This window comes from Oryza glaberrima, chromosome 6 (assembly GCF_000147395.1).
Source record: "Oryza glaberrima chromosome 6, OglaRS2, whole genome shotgun sequence".
In the NCBI taxonomy this organism is placed as follows: Eukaryota; Viridiplantae; Streptophyta; class Magnoliopsida; order Poales; family Poaceae; genus Oryza; species Oryza glaberrima.
The window spans coordinates 28580388-28595454 of NC_068331.1; the positions used below are offsets into that span (position 1 = coordinate 28580388).

The 15067-nt window shown below is 42.8% G+C and overlaps 4 protein-coding genes across 4 annotated transcripts; 2 read left to right on the forward strand and 2 right to left on the reverse strand.

Annotated features, from left to right (window-relative positions):
* The first annotated feature begins 160 nt into the window (after positions 1 to 160).
* Positions 161 to 4294, forward strand: LOC127776086 (vacuolar protein sorting 38). The gene is made up of 6 exons (XM_052302414.1): positions 161 to 596; positions 974 to 1180; positions 1568 to 1754; positions 2518 to 2678; positions 2956 to 3186; positions 3843 to 4294. The coding sequence occupies exons 1-6, from the start codon at positions 336 to 338 to the stop codon at positions 3957 to 3959; spliced, it is 1164 nt and encodes a 387-aa protein (XP_052158374.1). The 5' UTR covers positions 161 to 335; the 3' UTR covers positions 3960 to 4294.
* Positions 4295 to 4855: 561 nt separating this feature from the next.
* LOC127776089 (novel plant SNARE 11) lies at positions 4856 to 8362 on the reverse strand. Its single transcript, XM_052302421.1, has 11 exons — positions 8185 to 8362; positions 7990 to 8073; positions 7609 to 7701; positions 7229 to 7322; positions 7095 to 7132; positions 6829 to 6917; positions 6598 to 6677; positions 6150 to 6206; positions 5967 to 6059; positions 5804 to 5878; positions 4856 to 5238 (listed from the first exon to the last, which is right to left on the reverse strand). Exons 2-11 carry the CDS (start codon positions 8061 to 8063, stop codon positions 5146 to 5148), a joined length of 786 nt encoding a protein of 261 aa, XP_052158381.1. The 5' UTR covers positions 8064 to 8073; positions 8185 to 8362; the 3' UTR covers positions 4856 to 5145.
* Positions 8363 to 9924: 1562 nt separating this feature from the next.
* On the forward strand, positions 9925 to 10778 carry LOC127776091 (uncharacterized). The gene has a single exon (XM_052302423.1). It carries the CDS (start codon positions 9968 to 9970, stop codon positions 10547 to 10549), a length of 582 nt encoding a protein of 193 aa, XP_052158383.1. The 5' UTR covers positions 9925 to 9967; the 3' UTR covers positions 10550 to 10778.
* A 377-nt stretch (positions 10779 to 11155) lies between these two features.
* On the reverse strand, positions 11156 to 13827 carry LOC127776084 (endoglucanase 18). The gene is made up of 6 exons (XM_052302411.1): positions 13322 to 13827; positions 12960 to 13243; positions 12443 to 12877; positions 12183 to 12327; positions 11919 to 12085; positions 11156 to 11769 (listed from the first exon to the last, which is right to left on the reverse strand). Exons 1-6 carry the CDS (start codon positions 13515 to 13517, stop codon positions 11440 to 11442), a joined length of 1557 nt encoding a protein of 518 aa, XP_052158371.1. The 5' UTR covers positions 13518 to 13827; the 3' UTR covers positions 11156 to 11439.
* Positions 13828 to 15067: the final 1240 nt, after the last annotated feature.

Consider the following 15067-nt stretch of genomic DNA (forward strand, 5'->3'; position numbering starts at 1 on the left):
TCCGGATGGCAATTAGGCCTTCTCCTGCTAATGGGCCGGACACGCATCGCTACAAAATTCGGCCCAATTTGAATTCAACGGGCCCGGTGCTCCCGGGCTGGGCCGGCCTCTTCACACGCATGGATCCACGTGACGTCACGCCACGTCATCCACCATTCCTCCATTCTTCCCAACCATCTCCACCTTCCCCGCATCCGCAGTCGCCGCCGATCTCCCTCTCCGCTGTCGGAGACGACGCGGCCACCAAACCCTAGCCGCAGCAGCAGCAGCAGCAGCCGCCCATGGCGAGCTCACGCGCGGATCCCCGCCCGCTGGCATGACCGCAGCGGCCGCCGATGGAGCCGGGGCCTTCGTCGCCGTCGCCGTCGTCCGCGTGCGCGGGTCACCCCACGCCGGCGCCGGAGGAGGACGAGGAGGGGGGGAGGGGGTGGGTGGTCGTGCCGGCGAGCGAGGTCCCGGGAGCCGACGCGCCCAAGGTCATCGACTGGGAGGACCTGCAGCAGGAGCTCGCACGCGTCTGGAGCCTCTCCGCCGCGCTCGCCACCGCCAGGGAACGCAAGGCGCTGCTCGCCGCGCGCCTCCAGTCCGCGCTCGAGGTATTTGCTCGATTAATTTGGGTTTATAACTCCTGATGGAATGGGCGGATCACTGGGCGCGTTCTATAGCTTCCGAATTCACATTCTATGCGGATAGTAGGAAACCTAGGTGTCTTCTAACTTTGATCTGGAACCGGAACGATCGATGATTTACCTTAATGTTCTCGAGTAGTAGTCTCTGGGGGATAATTTGTTAGCTGTGCTGCTGCGTGGTGCTCTTTTCTTAATGTTGGTGTCGTGTTACGATTATTGTTAATCAGGAGTTCAGGGTTAAATTCTAGATGCTACATGTCTCATGAGATGCTATGGATGCATGGATTGTATTGCGGTTACTAGTCCTTGCATGGATGTATGACCTGCTATGTGTTTTTGAGCAGGCAAGGAAGGCTTCCGTTCAGCAGGATAATGAGTTGGCGGAAATCAGGGAAAGAGTGCAAGCACGTGCTGATTTCATGTGGGATTTGAAAATGCACACTAAGAAAATGACCGAGGATGTGGATGATCGAAGAGAGGAACTCCGCATCAAGATCCGAACCTTGTCAACAACAAGCAATACTCTTAGCACAGCGCAAAATAAACTTAAGGTACAATTACTTTCCACATAGGAGATGGATCAGTGGCTAGATTGGTGACATGCATTTTGAATATCAACTGTTAAGGTTGGTTTCCTGTTAGGCATCCTAGTTCATCCTCTATATAGGTATAACTCTTGTATTCATTATGATTAAGCTATAAGAACAATGAATTAATCCTTCTCCTCAAATGCTGTATCATCTCCTTTTTCTCTTAATTCCTCCTCTTCATCCATATTGTCCCAGTGCCCTTTAGTAGTAATGACTGTTCCTTATGATATAAGAATTATCACATCTAAATGTGTGGTTTATAGAACAAGAAAGATACGATGTGCTTTTAAACTGTATATGATGTGCCTTTTTCTGTTTAACTAATTTTTCTTGAACCTATTTTTGTAGGAAGCTGATAAATTGCTGTCAGGGGAAAATGGTCTCCATGTCCGTCTTAAAACTGTGGAAAGGATGTTGCGCACAAGACAGCAATATATGACAGCACAAGTAGCACATTTATATCCTGTGAGACCCTTGATTGAGCGATCTCCAGCTAACAAGCCTAGCTTCTTGAACTCCAGTATTCTCAAAACCAGTATGTTACCTTTTCCTGTTACAACTTCCAAGCTCTGTCAAGTTGGTATACCTGCTTTATATCCAATGCTGCCTATGCTTGATAACATCAGAATCTTGCTATCCAGAACATTCACTTGTAGTTGATGTAAATCAGATTTATTTGGACATGCTCTGTATGATGACAATGTTCTTCATCACCTGATGCTGCAACATTAGATTCATATTTCTTCTATCGTTGAATAGCATTGAAGCACTTTGAGAATATTTGTCTGATTACTAATTTTGTCCAAACAATATTGCACACACAGGCCCGTCGTCACACATTTTTAAATTATTTTTTTTAAAACAATTGAGATGCCCTTTTTCATTTTCAGTAGTAAGAACCAGAATTAAGGTCTGCCATGAACTATTGTAATGCATGCCATTATATGTTAGAAATAAGTATCATTGGTGGTTAGTCATGAAGTAGTCCTTAGATTTTCGTTGCTAGGCTACTGGCTGTATCTCTGATGTGAAGATAACTATAGAAAACCAATTTTACCTTTGTTGAGATATCACCTGTTGATAACATCAAACATGAAGTCATTTGCACTTTTTAGCTTCCAGTTTCTGGCAACTATACTAGTCTACAACTCTACAATGGATGAGCCTTAGCCAAACAAGCTGAAGACTTGGAGTGATCACTTACTTTTTTCTCCCATAGCAAAATGTTTAGATTCTTCGGTATGAGATGGTAATCTTGAAACTATTGTCAAAAATTTGAATGCATCAGAATTTTGCAGGAGATGCGGAATCAATGGCTCCGAATGGTTCTCAAAATGGACAGGCACCTTTGGCAATTTTGGGTCTCCAACTATCGAAGCTTACGATGAAAAAGACTGGCTACTTTAGTGACAAGACTGAGATTCAGAATTCTGCCACCGCATTGGGTTATGTTGCACATGTATGTATAATTGAAACTGAAATATATGTCCATTGGAGATTGATTTAGGCATTCAAATTTGATTCCAATTTCTTTCTATAAGTTCTCTGAATTTTGTAGGTTATATTCTGTTATAGATTGATAGGATGAAGAGACATTTAGACCAATTTGACATATATATAACCCAATATTGCTGGTCATACACATTTTAGAATTTTACAGTGATAGACGTGGCACTACGCTATGCAATTCTTTTTACTTACTGCTGTTTTTTTATTCATTCATTTTTGGATCATAGGCAGTGTCCCTTATTGCATCATATCTTGATGTTCCTCTTCGATATCCGCTGCGGTTGGGAGGTTCACGGTCATATGTTCTTGATCGCGCGCCTTCAGTTGAGTCATCGTCCTTAGCTTCTGCTATAAGTTCTGCTCCTCTGAGCACAACCATGCGAACAATGGAATTCCCTCTGTTTTTTGAAAGCCAGGAGACAACAAGATCAGCATATGCAATATTTTTGCTAAACAAGGTTGGTCTTCTTGCTAAGTTGCGCGTTTATTTAATGAAAAAGTGTTTGATTAACATGAATAGCTATAACCATGATGGAGTAAAATGGCAAAAGGAAAGATATGCCTTTCCCTTGATGCCCTCTTATTGAAGATCTGTAAATTGTTTTCCCAAATCACCATATCACATTATCACTAGAAAAATTGGAGGCTAACTACAATCAAGCGAAGATTATTTGTGAAAAGTCGCATGTAAGTCTATTTTCTAAGAGAATATTTTCTAAGGCCCTTGAGTTAGCTTCACGTTGGTGATTTAGAATCCTATTCCTAAGAAACCATTAGTTGTGTTTGCTATGTTGATCTAATTAGGATAAATGATCAGCTCAAATGAATTTGACAGCATAAGAAAGTAATAAAAGTGTCAGCTTGTGAAAATTTTGGCTTGTTGTATGACAACATGCATAGTTCTGAAGAACAAAAATATCAGTGCACCCTTTTAATAACAAATCATTATGCGATAATGCAGTTAGCAGTTTAAAATTGGAATTTTCATGTGAGTAATTCTGAGTCAGCTATGTAATTCCTATACGTAATTGGTTATCAAAATTCTTGCAACTTCGATAAAGTTGTGCATGGTTATTTTTCATTTGGTCATCCCTCCCCTTCTGTTTCCTTGCAGGATATTGAACAACTTCTGAATCACATTGGTGCTGAAAGTCTTGGCCCGAGGCATGTATTAGCTAACCTCAAGCAGCTGACTACTATTGTCCAGTCACAGCAGTACATTTCTAATTAATTTAGTCCCAGAAACATATTTGAAGTTCTGTGAGAGTTTTGCTTACGGCTAAATCCAGAAGCGGTTGGTGCTATTTTTAGCAAGCACCTTTGTTTTCCAGAACACAGATGAGTTAAGGTTTTTCTTTGCTGATATGTTCACTGTAAAATGGATAAATGGATTTGTCACTGTAAAATGTGCTCACTTGGTGTACAGGAAATAGATGAGTAATAAATGAGAAATAGTTTGCATGTTCAACTTACTCTTCTTGTTACACTTGTTAGTAATTCTTTGTTTTTTCTTGATGTACTACTTATTAGTGCTGATTTATTGGAAGGAGGTACGATTTAATTTTACTGCTGTTGTGAGCTTTCTTGTGCCTAATCACTTTCTTTTCAGTTCTTTACAATGGTTTGGAATGTTTTCTATTTTCCTACAATATTGTGCTGAAACAATTCGGGAAATATAGGAGATAAGGCCTTGTATGGCATAGCTCCAGATCAAATCAACTGTAGATTTGATATTTCTATGTTAAATTATAGCGGTTTAAAATTTTAAATTTTATCTAAAATAGAGTGAAATGATTTATCCAAATGCTAATCGCAAACTAGATCTATGAATTTGTATTTGTGAAGCTAGTAATACTCAGCTCTAAGAAATCTTGGATTGGAAGCTGTGTTAAAGAGAATCTAGGTTATGTAAATTTGAAACAAAGGTTACCTATGCGTAGTTTTCATAGTAAGGAGAGGCAAGTAGAAATCCTAAAACAGAAATGAACGTCCTAACTAAGCTACACTTTGCTAACAAATCTGTTGTGTAAAGTACCCGATCTGGTAATCCGATGAGAAGGGTATGGAAACGACGATATAATCGAAACCCATCGTAACAAAAACATAATACATATCACACCGATATCCTGTAATCTATTTGCAAAAAACGCTGTATTATTGGATGATCCATACGCTGCTGTCACTCTTAAAAAAGATTGATATGCTCGTGTACATATGTGAATGTTCACAGAATACAGTTCTTACAAGCAAACCTGCTTGTCAGAGTCATAACATACTCGTACAATTTTACAGTACCTCGCACACGGATCCCATGGGTATAGTATTACAACACTGTGCATCATGTTCAAGTAGTAGTTGCGACCTTCGAGTTAAACAGCACAAGCTGCTCTTGGTTGATTTGTTCACATGTATGAAGTTCAGATGTCTTCTACAATACTCAATAGCCTTCTGCTAACTGGTGGAGCGAGACCAGGAATGTCTCGGATAGTCTTGTTCTGTGGGTTTACAATCTGCAGTGAAACACTATGATCATGAACCATTCACCATAAAAACTGAATATTCCGACCAGAAGAAACCCAGAAGAGGGCCAAAAATTATTTTTCCTTTCTGGGTTTTTGTTTAGCTTCTCACTAGGGGAGGGCTAACAGCTGTTCACCAAAGCAAAAATAATATTGATGCAAGGGTAGTTCTCTCATCCCCTCATCTCGCCTTATGGCCTCTTTGTTTACTACTAACTGTACAAAAAAGTTCAATCCACAAAGGACGGAGATAGACACCATGATAAGGGAAGTTCACCAAGGATAAATTGATCGAGAAATGGTTGACTGATCTCATCTAAAAACCTTACACCTTTATATTGAGAATAAATGGAAATGTCTGTTCCATAGCTGACAGTGGGGCCATGAACTGCTTAATTGGCACACTTCTATCGCCATTTTGTTTTTGTTTTTTTAAAAAAAATATATAGTAAGCAGTGAAATGGTAAGATTGTGTGAAGGGATTCCAAGAGTGGAAGAATGGAATGCCAAAATTAACTGTCAGGTAAGCAGATATATGGAAAATCTAAGCACTCACCTTAACGACTATTATTGCTATGACTCCAGCAACAATGAGAAAAAGCAAGGCCATGATGCAGCGATCAGTTGCAACCTACATTTAAGAACAGTATGAATAAACAATAATGGGGTTGACAGATTATCGGTGCCTTTTAAATAGATATCGTTGAGAGGGTACTTACCTGCCTACCAATTTCTTTCACCATTTGTGATGCCTTTTTAATGGAGAAATGAATGGAATCCAGCTCATTAACAATTCTGCTCATTTGCTCTGTCTGGTCAATAAGAAATAACCGAAGTTAGCTCTGGTATATCCAGGTTACACAGCATGATTGGCTGGTTTGAGAAGAACAAAGAAATCCTGCCTGTGATTTGAGAGCAGCTGCAGTTTCTGTACCTACATTGATGGTCTCTTGGACGGTCTGCAGAAGTCAGCAACAAATCAGTGCCAGAAAGCAATGATGTGACTTAGTTTGTGGGAAAGAGCACATCAATTTGCTGTAAGACTTAAAATTACACCCTAATAAAGAGTTTTTGTATAAGCTAAAGGAACTGAAATAACAAAAAAAGATCAATACGTGCTAAGTTGGAAAATGATGCAACAAGCTCAGTTAGAAGCCATATATATAAACTGAAAGAAGCTACATTTTGTACCTATAGGAGGGACAAAACACAGAAAAATTACATCATACTAAATGCAAGAAATTGCCTAGTTGATCCAATAAGAAATAAAAAAATTATGCACTTCTCTTTCGAAGATATATCAAGTTGCTTAGATCTTGTCTAGATCTTGCACAACATAGTAAAGATAACCTGTTTAGATCTTGCAATAGCTTGATCAGTCTCATCCATTAGTTGGTTTCCTTGATCCATTAACTGTTGGTTTGTCATATCTACAAAAGAAATAATTGACCATTAAATCTAAAGAGGTGCATATATTCATGCTAGTGATGGCATATCCGCCAGAATATTCTTATCATTTCACCTGAGAAAAAATAGACCACCTCCACATGCACTTAAAAGGGCTCTAGAGTTGCTACTTACTTGATGCTAACAGGACATTTTCTTCACCAAAGCCATCTTCAACACTTGGGCCATCAAAAAGATCAACTCGCTTATTTTCACTTGCATATCTGAAATCCAAACGATCTTTTGCATGTAAGTATCATGTAATGTTAGCCAAAGCAGTATCTGTCAAGTTTATAATAAAGACTAATTTGGTGAAGTGATTATTAGTTCAAGGGCAACCCCTTATAGGTTCATGTCCATTAATATGAGCCTTTCACATCACGGGATAGGTATAAACTCACTGTTTCTTCAAAGCAACATAGGAGTTCAATTCTTTGATCTGCAAAACACGAAGAGTCAGGTTAAGAGGGAGTTGAGGACTCAGGAAAGCTGAATGTATAAAATTATATCATAGTATAAGGTTCTGCGGTGGTACCATTGACTGTTTCCTATCATGAAGCATCCTAGCAGTCTCAGGATCAGTACTTCCTGCCATATCTTTGACAACTCGCTCAAAGTCCTTGATAAACCTAAAAATGTATACAGAGAAAATTAAGCAACCAAATGTCTGTATGATTGTATGCCGCCACTGCTAGATCCATCCTTTCCCAAAAGAACAAAAATCAATTGCATTTGGAGATACTGATCAGCATCAGAACTTGTATAATACTGAATTCAGTAATGCAATGGCTATGGCCAAATCTCAACTCTTTCCAAGTGACACATTTGTAATCATAGTTTTCAACTGCCCACATTCTGTACAAAAGATGCTGTTCTACACTAAGCAGCGTAATATGTGTGAAAAGAATGGATAACCTCTTGCAATCCCGCATCTTATCAGTGAGCTCTTCGAGTTGCCTGCTCCGTCGATTGGCATCCTTGATCTTATCCAGCTTCTGGAACCCATTTCTGTGGACAAATGAAGCAGATTAATTATCAATCTATCATCTAAGTCAAACCCGTCTTTTTGCCGCATTACACTACAAAGATTTTATTTTTATTTTTTGCAGGTTAACAGTCTGATTTCCAGGCTCGCATTTCATAAGCAAACATTACAGCAAGCAAGCAAGCAAGAGATCCAATGAATATTACCTCTACTAAAAACACACATAAACCACAAGCGAAGCGATCGAAATTTGAAATGGAAAAAATGGAGAAACGGATTTCAGAACACGGCGGAAAAGATTCGGAGCTTACTGCAATGCGCGGAGGATGTCGCCGATCTGGCCGTCGATCTCGGCGAGCTCCGGGTTGACCGACTCCAAATCCATCTCCCCTCCCCTACACCGGCCGGAACCCGAGCCCCACAGGGATCACAACAACCAAAAGCAACAAAAAAAATCCAAGCAGAAAAAGGAATCCTTCACGACGGCGACCACCACCAGAGAGTACCAGACCAAACCCCACGGCGGCCGGATCGACGGGGACCGACCAATGCTGTGGGATCGCCGGGATCGAGGGGTCGCGGTGGTGGTCCGGCGGTGGTCTCCGACACGGCGCTCTTGTTTTTCTTTTTTTTTTTCCCTTTTTGTTCGCTTTCGCTTTACTACTATTACTAGTATCTAGCTCGTTGATGCAGGAATTATTTCTTGACCATTTTTTGTTGCTGATGCATCGTATCCTCTCTCTCTCTCTCTCTCTCTCTCTCTCTCTCTCTCTCTCTCTCTCTCTCTCTCGGCCGTACGATCTGCATCCGACGGTTGAGGTGAGATGGTCAGCATCAATCAAATCGCCCTGAAAGATTTTCTGAATTTCCGTTTTACCGTTTTTGTTTTCACGGGATATATCAGGCGGTATATGTTGGTGAAGCAAGTAAACAACAGAGCTGGAGAATATTTACACAATTCTGAAAAATAGAATGTAAAACAGTTATTAAAAAGATATATTTACACATGGTCCAAGATAAAATGTTTGCACTCTTTTATAAGTGTCCTTTATGAGGGTAATGGATCTGGTCTTGGTTGACTTGACATTTTGTGTTCTTCTTTTTTGGAGATGATGAACGTGCACGGTCGGTAGAAGGTGCCAATCCAACCTAGCATGAGCTAACATCACATCAAGCAACCCCGGAAATTCTGCTGTTTTAGCTGACCATCGTGTCTAAACTAACTAATCACTTAGTACTACTCAGGTACTAGAACTCTAGAAACATAATTCCCCTAGTTCAAACTACTCCAAATAAAAAAGAGGATATAACTTACTACTATGGAGTATATGTTAAAGGTGAGGAAACCAGCATAACATTGAGATGAATAAACAATATTTCCCTTTTTCTTCTTGCTACCAAACCATGTCTTTACAATTGTGGCATCCACATGCAATGCTTTCACATTATCTTTTAGATAATGATAACGTCTTGAAAATATATCATTAACTATATTTTTTATAATATATATAATAAATATATTTATAGTTTTATTATAGTATTATATTGTAAGACAAAACATATGTTATTATAGCGCTTCTAACTAAATATTAGTTATTGCCAGTTAAAGCTAGAATTAAGTTTTACCTCAACCTTGTGTAAAACATCAAGAATTATAAAACTGGAGGAAAAATTTTGAGAAACTTTCTCAAGCGGAACTGAGAACATGTCATATGACAATTAACGTGCGCGAAGAACCTAACCTAAGGATGAAAATCGATCTTTTGATCCTTCCTGCATACTCTCCGCTTTAAACGCACACGCGCACATCTATCCGTATGAGTACATTTGAAAGACTAGCCCAGCATATATTGGAATTAACGAAGTCACCACAAGCATATTATTGCCTATATTAGTTTACAGTGATAAGTACGTGCTCATGTCTGCATTATACGGGGGTCTAGTTTGTAACTTTTGAATAATGGAAATGGAATATATTTTCAAGTTGTGTCATGAGATATAATATAACCATAAGTTTGTAAAATAAGAAAAAAGAAAGATAAAAATAAATGAAAATAGGACAAATCCCCTTTATTACTTTCTAGTTTGTAGTATTTGGAATTGAAAAAAAAGTATTTTATTCATCAGATAAAATAGGTTACGATTTTCCATACCAGTGGATTAATCCGAACCGTTGAATTGGCCATCGGACGGTCCACAGCTCGTGCAGTTGATCATCCCGTCCTGAAATTCCCGCGCCACCCAAACCCCATCGTCTTCCTTCCAGAGCCTCACCTCGCCATCGTCGCCATGGAGCACCTCCTGCTCCCTCTCCTCCCCCACCGCCCCTCCCAACCCCTCCTCCTCCTCCTCCGCCATCGCCGCCGCCCATCCATCCCCCGGGCATCATCCGGCGACCCCTCCCCCACCGCGGCCGATGCTCCGACGGACGCTCAGTCCGCCACGCCTCCCTCCTCCGGCGCCAAGCCCACCGGCGTCAAGAACCGCCTCCGCGCGAGGAACCAAGCTCGCCGCGTCCAGGAGGTCACTCCGCCGGCGCCGTTGGGGATCACCATGAAATCCAAGTCGTCGTCGTCGTCGAGGCCGGCTGCGTCGAAGTCGTCGGCGTCGGCTTCGGCTTCGGCGGCGACGCGCAGGGAGAAGCAGACGAGGAGGAAGGAGTGGGAGGAGATGAGCATGGCGGAGAAGGCCGGCGAGCTGTACGTCGGGGAGAAGGGGCTCCTCTTCTGGCTCAACAAGTTCGCCTACGCCTCCATCTTCATCATGGTCGGCGCCTGGATCCTCTTCCGCTTCGTCGGCCCCTCCATTGGCCTCTACCAGCTCGACGCGCCGCCGCTCGCGCCCACCGATGTCTTCGCCGGCTCGCCGTGAGCGCGTCGCCGGGGGCGTGTTCTTGATTACCATCGAGATCGAGTACTCTACTAGATTCTAGGTACCTAGTGTATAGCAGATGATTAAGGAAAATGTGGATCATTTGGTCGAGGAAGCAGAGGATGTAAACTAGTGTTGCTGTGTTGGCGAAGATTGGTCGAGGAATCAGAATGTATAAATTGCACTGCACAATTTTGGAGTTAAAATGTTTGAGATATTTTGCTGCGAATTGTGGGTGTGAGTATTCCTGCTATCTTGCTACAATTATTAACCAGGAAATTGTTGTGTTCCTCCCTGGTTATCTTCACTTTTTGCATGTTCTTAGTAACCTAGTGTAGCGTATGATTAAGGAAATGTGGATCATTTGGTCGAGGATGCAGAGGATGTAAACTACTGTTGCTGTGCTGGCGAAGATTGATCGAGGAATCAGAATGTATAAATTGCAGTGCACAATTCGGAGTTAGAAAGTTCAGATCTTCTGCTGGGAATTGTGTGGGTGCGAGAACTCCTGCATGCTGAATTCCTTGTTAATCTCATCTCACCGTGCAGGTTCCAACCATGCTTCGTTCTTTTTATTTTTCTTCAGTCAATTGAACTTGGGATATATGTAACATCTTAAGTGTAACAGAGAGAACTGAATGTGCTAAAATGATTCAGAGTTCAATGATAGTATAATGAGCACCAATTGAACAAACAAAAGTAGTTTCTAATGATTATTTTTGTTAGTAAGTATAAGTACTAGTACAGTACTAATTACCCTTTTCACATACAGATCACCGACTTCTTCGATCCATGATACAACATCCTCCCTACCATTTCTTCATCAGTTTGAGCCAGCATTTGCATGCCATCTAATGAGTGGTAAACCGTCAGAATCCGAGCAATGCAGATCATGACAAGGATCGCGCGAGGGAGGTGGTGGAGACGAGGGCGGAGAGCAAGCCGGCGACGAGGGCGCTGTTGTAGGTGGTGGCCTCGTTCTGCATCACGTTGTCGCGCTCGTCGACGAAGCTGTCGTTCTTGTACGGACCGCCGACGAGCGCGCCGGTGGCGACGTTTGGGTTGGGCTTGGACGTCTCCAGCCACTTGTGGCCGTCGCAGCCGGTGTCGACGTCCTCCGGGATGGACGCGCCGCGGTGGTGCACCTTCTCCGGGTACCGGTCGCCGTACCCGACCAGGTAACTAATCTTCATCGGGTTGCTGCCCAGCAAGTAATCCGCCTGCCAAGAACAAAGATCACTGATGATCAGTGCGTGATCACATCCAAGTTACGTACTGTATTTCTGAACATTTCTGTTCTCTCTGAACATATGTTAGTCTGAACAATCGTGAACTCTGGATCATGGATGATTCTGAATCTTGTTACTACCTGGGACTTGGCGAATTTGCGCAGGTCGGCCGGCGAGAAGCCCTGCCCGCTGCAGCTCAGCTCCGTCTTCCCGGAGCTCTGCATGTAGTCGCTGTAAACCGCGGCGAGGAACGCCGATGCCACCGGGTGCTGGAGTGAGTTCCACTCGGCAACGTACAGCAAACCACCTGAAATAAATCGTTGCAAACCATCTTACACAAATCGTGAAGCTGAGATTGCAATGGATGATTTTTTTTTTTTAGCTTCTGAATCTTGTGAATTTACCTTCTGTTCTGAAAGCGGCGGTCTCTGAATCCGGCAGGAGAATGCACATGACGGCATCAGCAGTCTGCTTGTACATCCCAAGGACATCGTCTTGTGCAACGTCTGATCCTTGCGAAGCAAAGAAGCTCACCCTCGACAAAAGAACCTGAAATTCAAACAAAACACCACAAAATTAAACTTCATAATCATCCCAAGATTTCAAAATTTGCCATGAACAGTGGAGTTGAATCAATGGCGGTGTCACGGTCATTATCACCCACCTCGGTTCCAGCGCGCTTGTCGTCCCAGCTGAAGTATCTCGGGTTGCCCAGGTCGGCGAAGTCCTTGTTCTTGCCGGTGGCGTAGGCGAGGTAGCTGTGGTTGCCGGTGGCGTGGTAGAGCCAGCTCGCCGCCCAGAGGAGCTCGTCCTGGTACGTCGTGGAGTTGTAGAACGCGCTGAGCTCCGGGAACGTCCGGGTGTAGGATCCCCGGTGCTTGTCGGCGAAGGCGAACAGCCGCTCGCCGTGGTCCAGGAGCGACGACGAGTACGTCTTGTTGATCGGCTTGTACACCAGCGACGCCGCCGCCATGGCCGCCGCCGTCTCCGCCGCCACGTCGCTGCCGGGGGACTTGGGCGTGATCTTGGTCAGTGGCCTCTTCTCCTTCATCCTCTCCGGCCTCTCCCAGCACTTGTGGTCTGCTTTAGGATCACCCACCTGGAGATCAGAATGCCAGAAGAAATTAATTAATTTCCATGACCAAGAATTGGATAAAATTATAAGATCATTCGATGATCACCTGGATGTAGAGGACGTCGTCGGAGGGGTGGGCATTGACGAGGTAATCCATGATCCAATTCAGCGCGTCCATGGCGGAGTCGCGCTGGTCGGCGGCGCGCATGGCGTCGCCGTACTCGAGGACGGACCAGGAGAGCATGGTGGCCGTGAACGCCATGGGGAATCCGAACTTCATGTGGTCGCCGGCGTCGTACATCCCCTTGGAGAGATCAATCCCGGCCTCCTTGCCGTCGTCCAGCGCCGAGTCGCCTCTCCAGTGGATCGTGTTGTTCACCAGCTTCCCGGCTTCATCAATCAACAACTTCCATGATCGAGATCAAACGCAAAAAAAAAATGCATGCAAAGTTGAGAATAATTCCTTACATTTCTGGACCTGGAAGAACTGGAGGGCGACGGCGAGCGCGTCGGCGTACTTGTGGTCGACGGCGCCGGGCACGCCGGGGAAGGGGAAGACCCCCTCGCCGTTCTTGTAGCGGACGAACACCACGGCGGCGGTGATCGCGAGCGCCATGAGCATCAACACCAGGAGCCAGCAGCAGCACCGCACGCAGTTCGCCATCGATGGCGCGCCGCCCCGCCCGGATCGCTCGTGATCACGATCTCCTCCTCTCGATCGAACAAGAACGCCACTCGCATCGATCAAGGGGATCGATGATGATTGATTTATCAACTGGAAAGCCGCGTGCAATGCAACGCCGCGCGGCAAATCGGCGGTCAACCGCCTCGATCGATCGCGCTCGAAGGTTGCAACGGCGAGGAAGAAACCGATCGGCTGGTCGGAACGGAGTGCGGAGGTGGCGCCGGCGAGGCGAGGCGACGAGAGGCGGCAGTTGGTGGGGAGTTAGAGGCTGGCCATGACCGTCTCGACCATCCGCCACGTAGGAGTTCGTTGTTGCTTATATTGGGGGTGCAAAATTAATTAAAGCACCGGTTTATCTCACGGTTTAGTTTTAACCACTGAGACGTACAGTACCAAACCAAAACACTTTTGAAAAAAAAAACAGGTTTAAATTTTCTGTTTGCCAAATTAATGCATGTCATTTTTAGATGTCGGCAGCCATAATGCCCTCATAATTGTTCTTTTACAGTTGTTAGAGCAGCCGTAAATGGTAAAGTAAGGTGCTATATAAAATATGTACATCTCAACAATAGACTAGATTAATAGTAAACCACCTCAATAGTATGTCTATATGGGTATCTATAGCTCTCTAATACATTGTCTCGTTTTTCTCTATAGACTATCTCTAGGTTAGTAGATAGCTTTGCTCTCTCTCTTCATTTAATCTCTTCCAAGTAGGAAAATATGCTGACATGGATCTTTTATAGAGAGCCTATAGATAACCATTGTGGGTGCCATTATTATTGTGCTGTGACAATGCTTGACGGGCACAAAAACAATTTGTTGATTTTTGTGTTACAAATGTGCTCAATTTTTTTTGGCATGTTTAGTTGGCAAAATTTTTTTGGGCATGTTTAGTTGGCAAAAAAAAATTTGCCACTACATATCACATCGAATATACGGACACACATTTAAAGTATTAAACATAGTATAATAACAAAAAAAATTTGATTTTGCTATATCTCACTCGAAAGATTTTTTTCTTATCTCTCACTCGATTTTCTCACTTAAATTTACAGTGTATTTTCTTGTAAGTTACATTGTAATTTATTAAACTTACATTATAACTTTTGTAAGTTACAGTGTAATTTTTTAATCTTCGCATGCAAGTTTTGAAATTTGTATTGGATTTGGTCTTTTTCTTAAAGATATGGTAATTTAAGTGTCCATTATGGTGTTTCTTAGTTGCTTTTTGCCTTTTAATGTGTCTATCGGATTTTTATCCAAAAATTAAAAATCCGTGTAATACAATCATAAAAATCTTTCGAAAGATGCATAGGTACTCCCAAAAAAATTTAGGAAACTGGGAGACGAATTTATTAAGCATAATTAATCAATCATTAGTAAATGTTTACTATAGCACCATATTGTCAAATCATGGTGCAACTAGGCTTAAAAGATTTGTCTCGTAATTTCCTGATAAATTGTATAATTGTTTTTCCTATATTTAATACTACATACATATATTCAAACATTTAACGTGACAGCGT

Bases quoted from the DNA above. Each gene is read 5' to 3' on its own strand.
- LOC127776086 (XM_052302414.1), top strand. From the start codon at position 336: ATGGAGCCGGGGCCTTCGTCGCCGTCGCCGTCGTCCGCGTGCGCGGGT. The intron at 2,679-2,955 runs GTATGTATAATT...TTTGGATCATAG, and splicing joins CATTGGGTTATGTTGCACAT to GCAGTGTCCCTTATTGCATC. The intron at 3,187-3,842 runs GTTGGTCTTCTT...GTTTCCTTGCAG, and splicing joins CAATATTTTTGCTAAACAAG to GATATTGAACAACTTCTGAA.
- LOC127776089 (XM_052302421.1), bottom strand. From the start codon at position 8,063: ATGGATTTGGAGTCGGTCAACCCGGAGCTCGCCGAGATCGACGGCCAG. The intron at 6,918-7,094 runs GTGAGTTTATAC...TTTGGATTTCAG, and splicing joins TATGTTGCTTTGAAGAAACA to ATATGCAAGTGAAAATAAGC. The intron at 5,879-5,966 runs GTAAGTACCCTC...TCTTAAATGTAG, and splicing joins TGAAAGAAATTGGTAGGCAG to GTTGCAACTGATCGCTGCAT.
- LOC127776091 (XM_052302423.1), top strand. From the start codon at position 9,968: ATGGAGCACCTCCTGCTCCCTCTCCTCCCCCACCGCCCCTCCCAACCC.
- LOC127776084 (XM_052302411.1), bottom strand. From the start codon at position 13,517: ATGGCGAACTGCGTGCGGTGCTGCTGCTGGCTCCTGGTGTTGATGCTC. The intron at 12,328-12,442 runs GTGGGTGATAAT...TTTGAATTTCAG, and splicing joins ACAAGCGCGCTGGAACCGAG to GTTCTTTTGTCGAGGGTGAG. The intron at 11,770-11,918 runs GTAGTAACAAGA...TGTTCTTGGCAG, and splicing joins GCAAATTCGCCAAGTCCCAG to GCGGATTACTTGCTGGGCAG.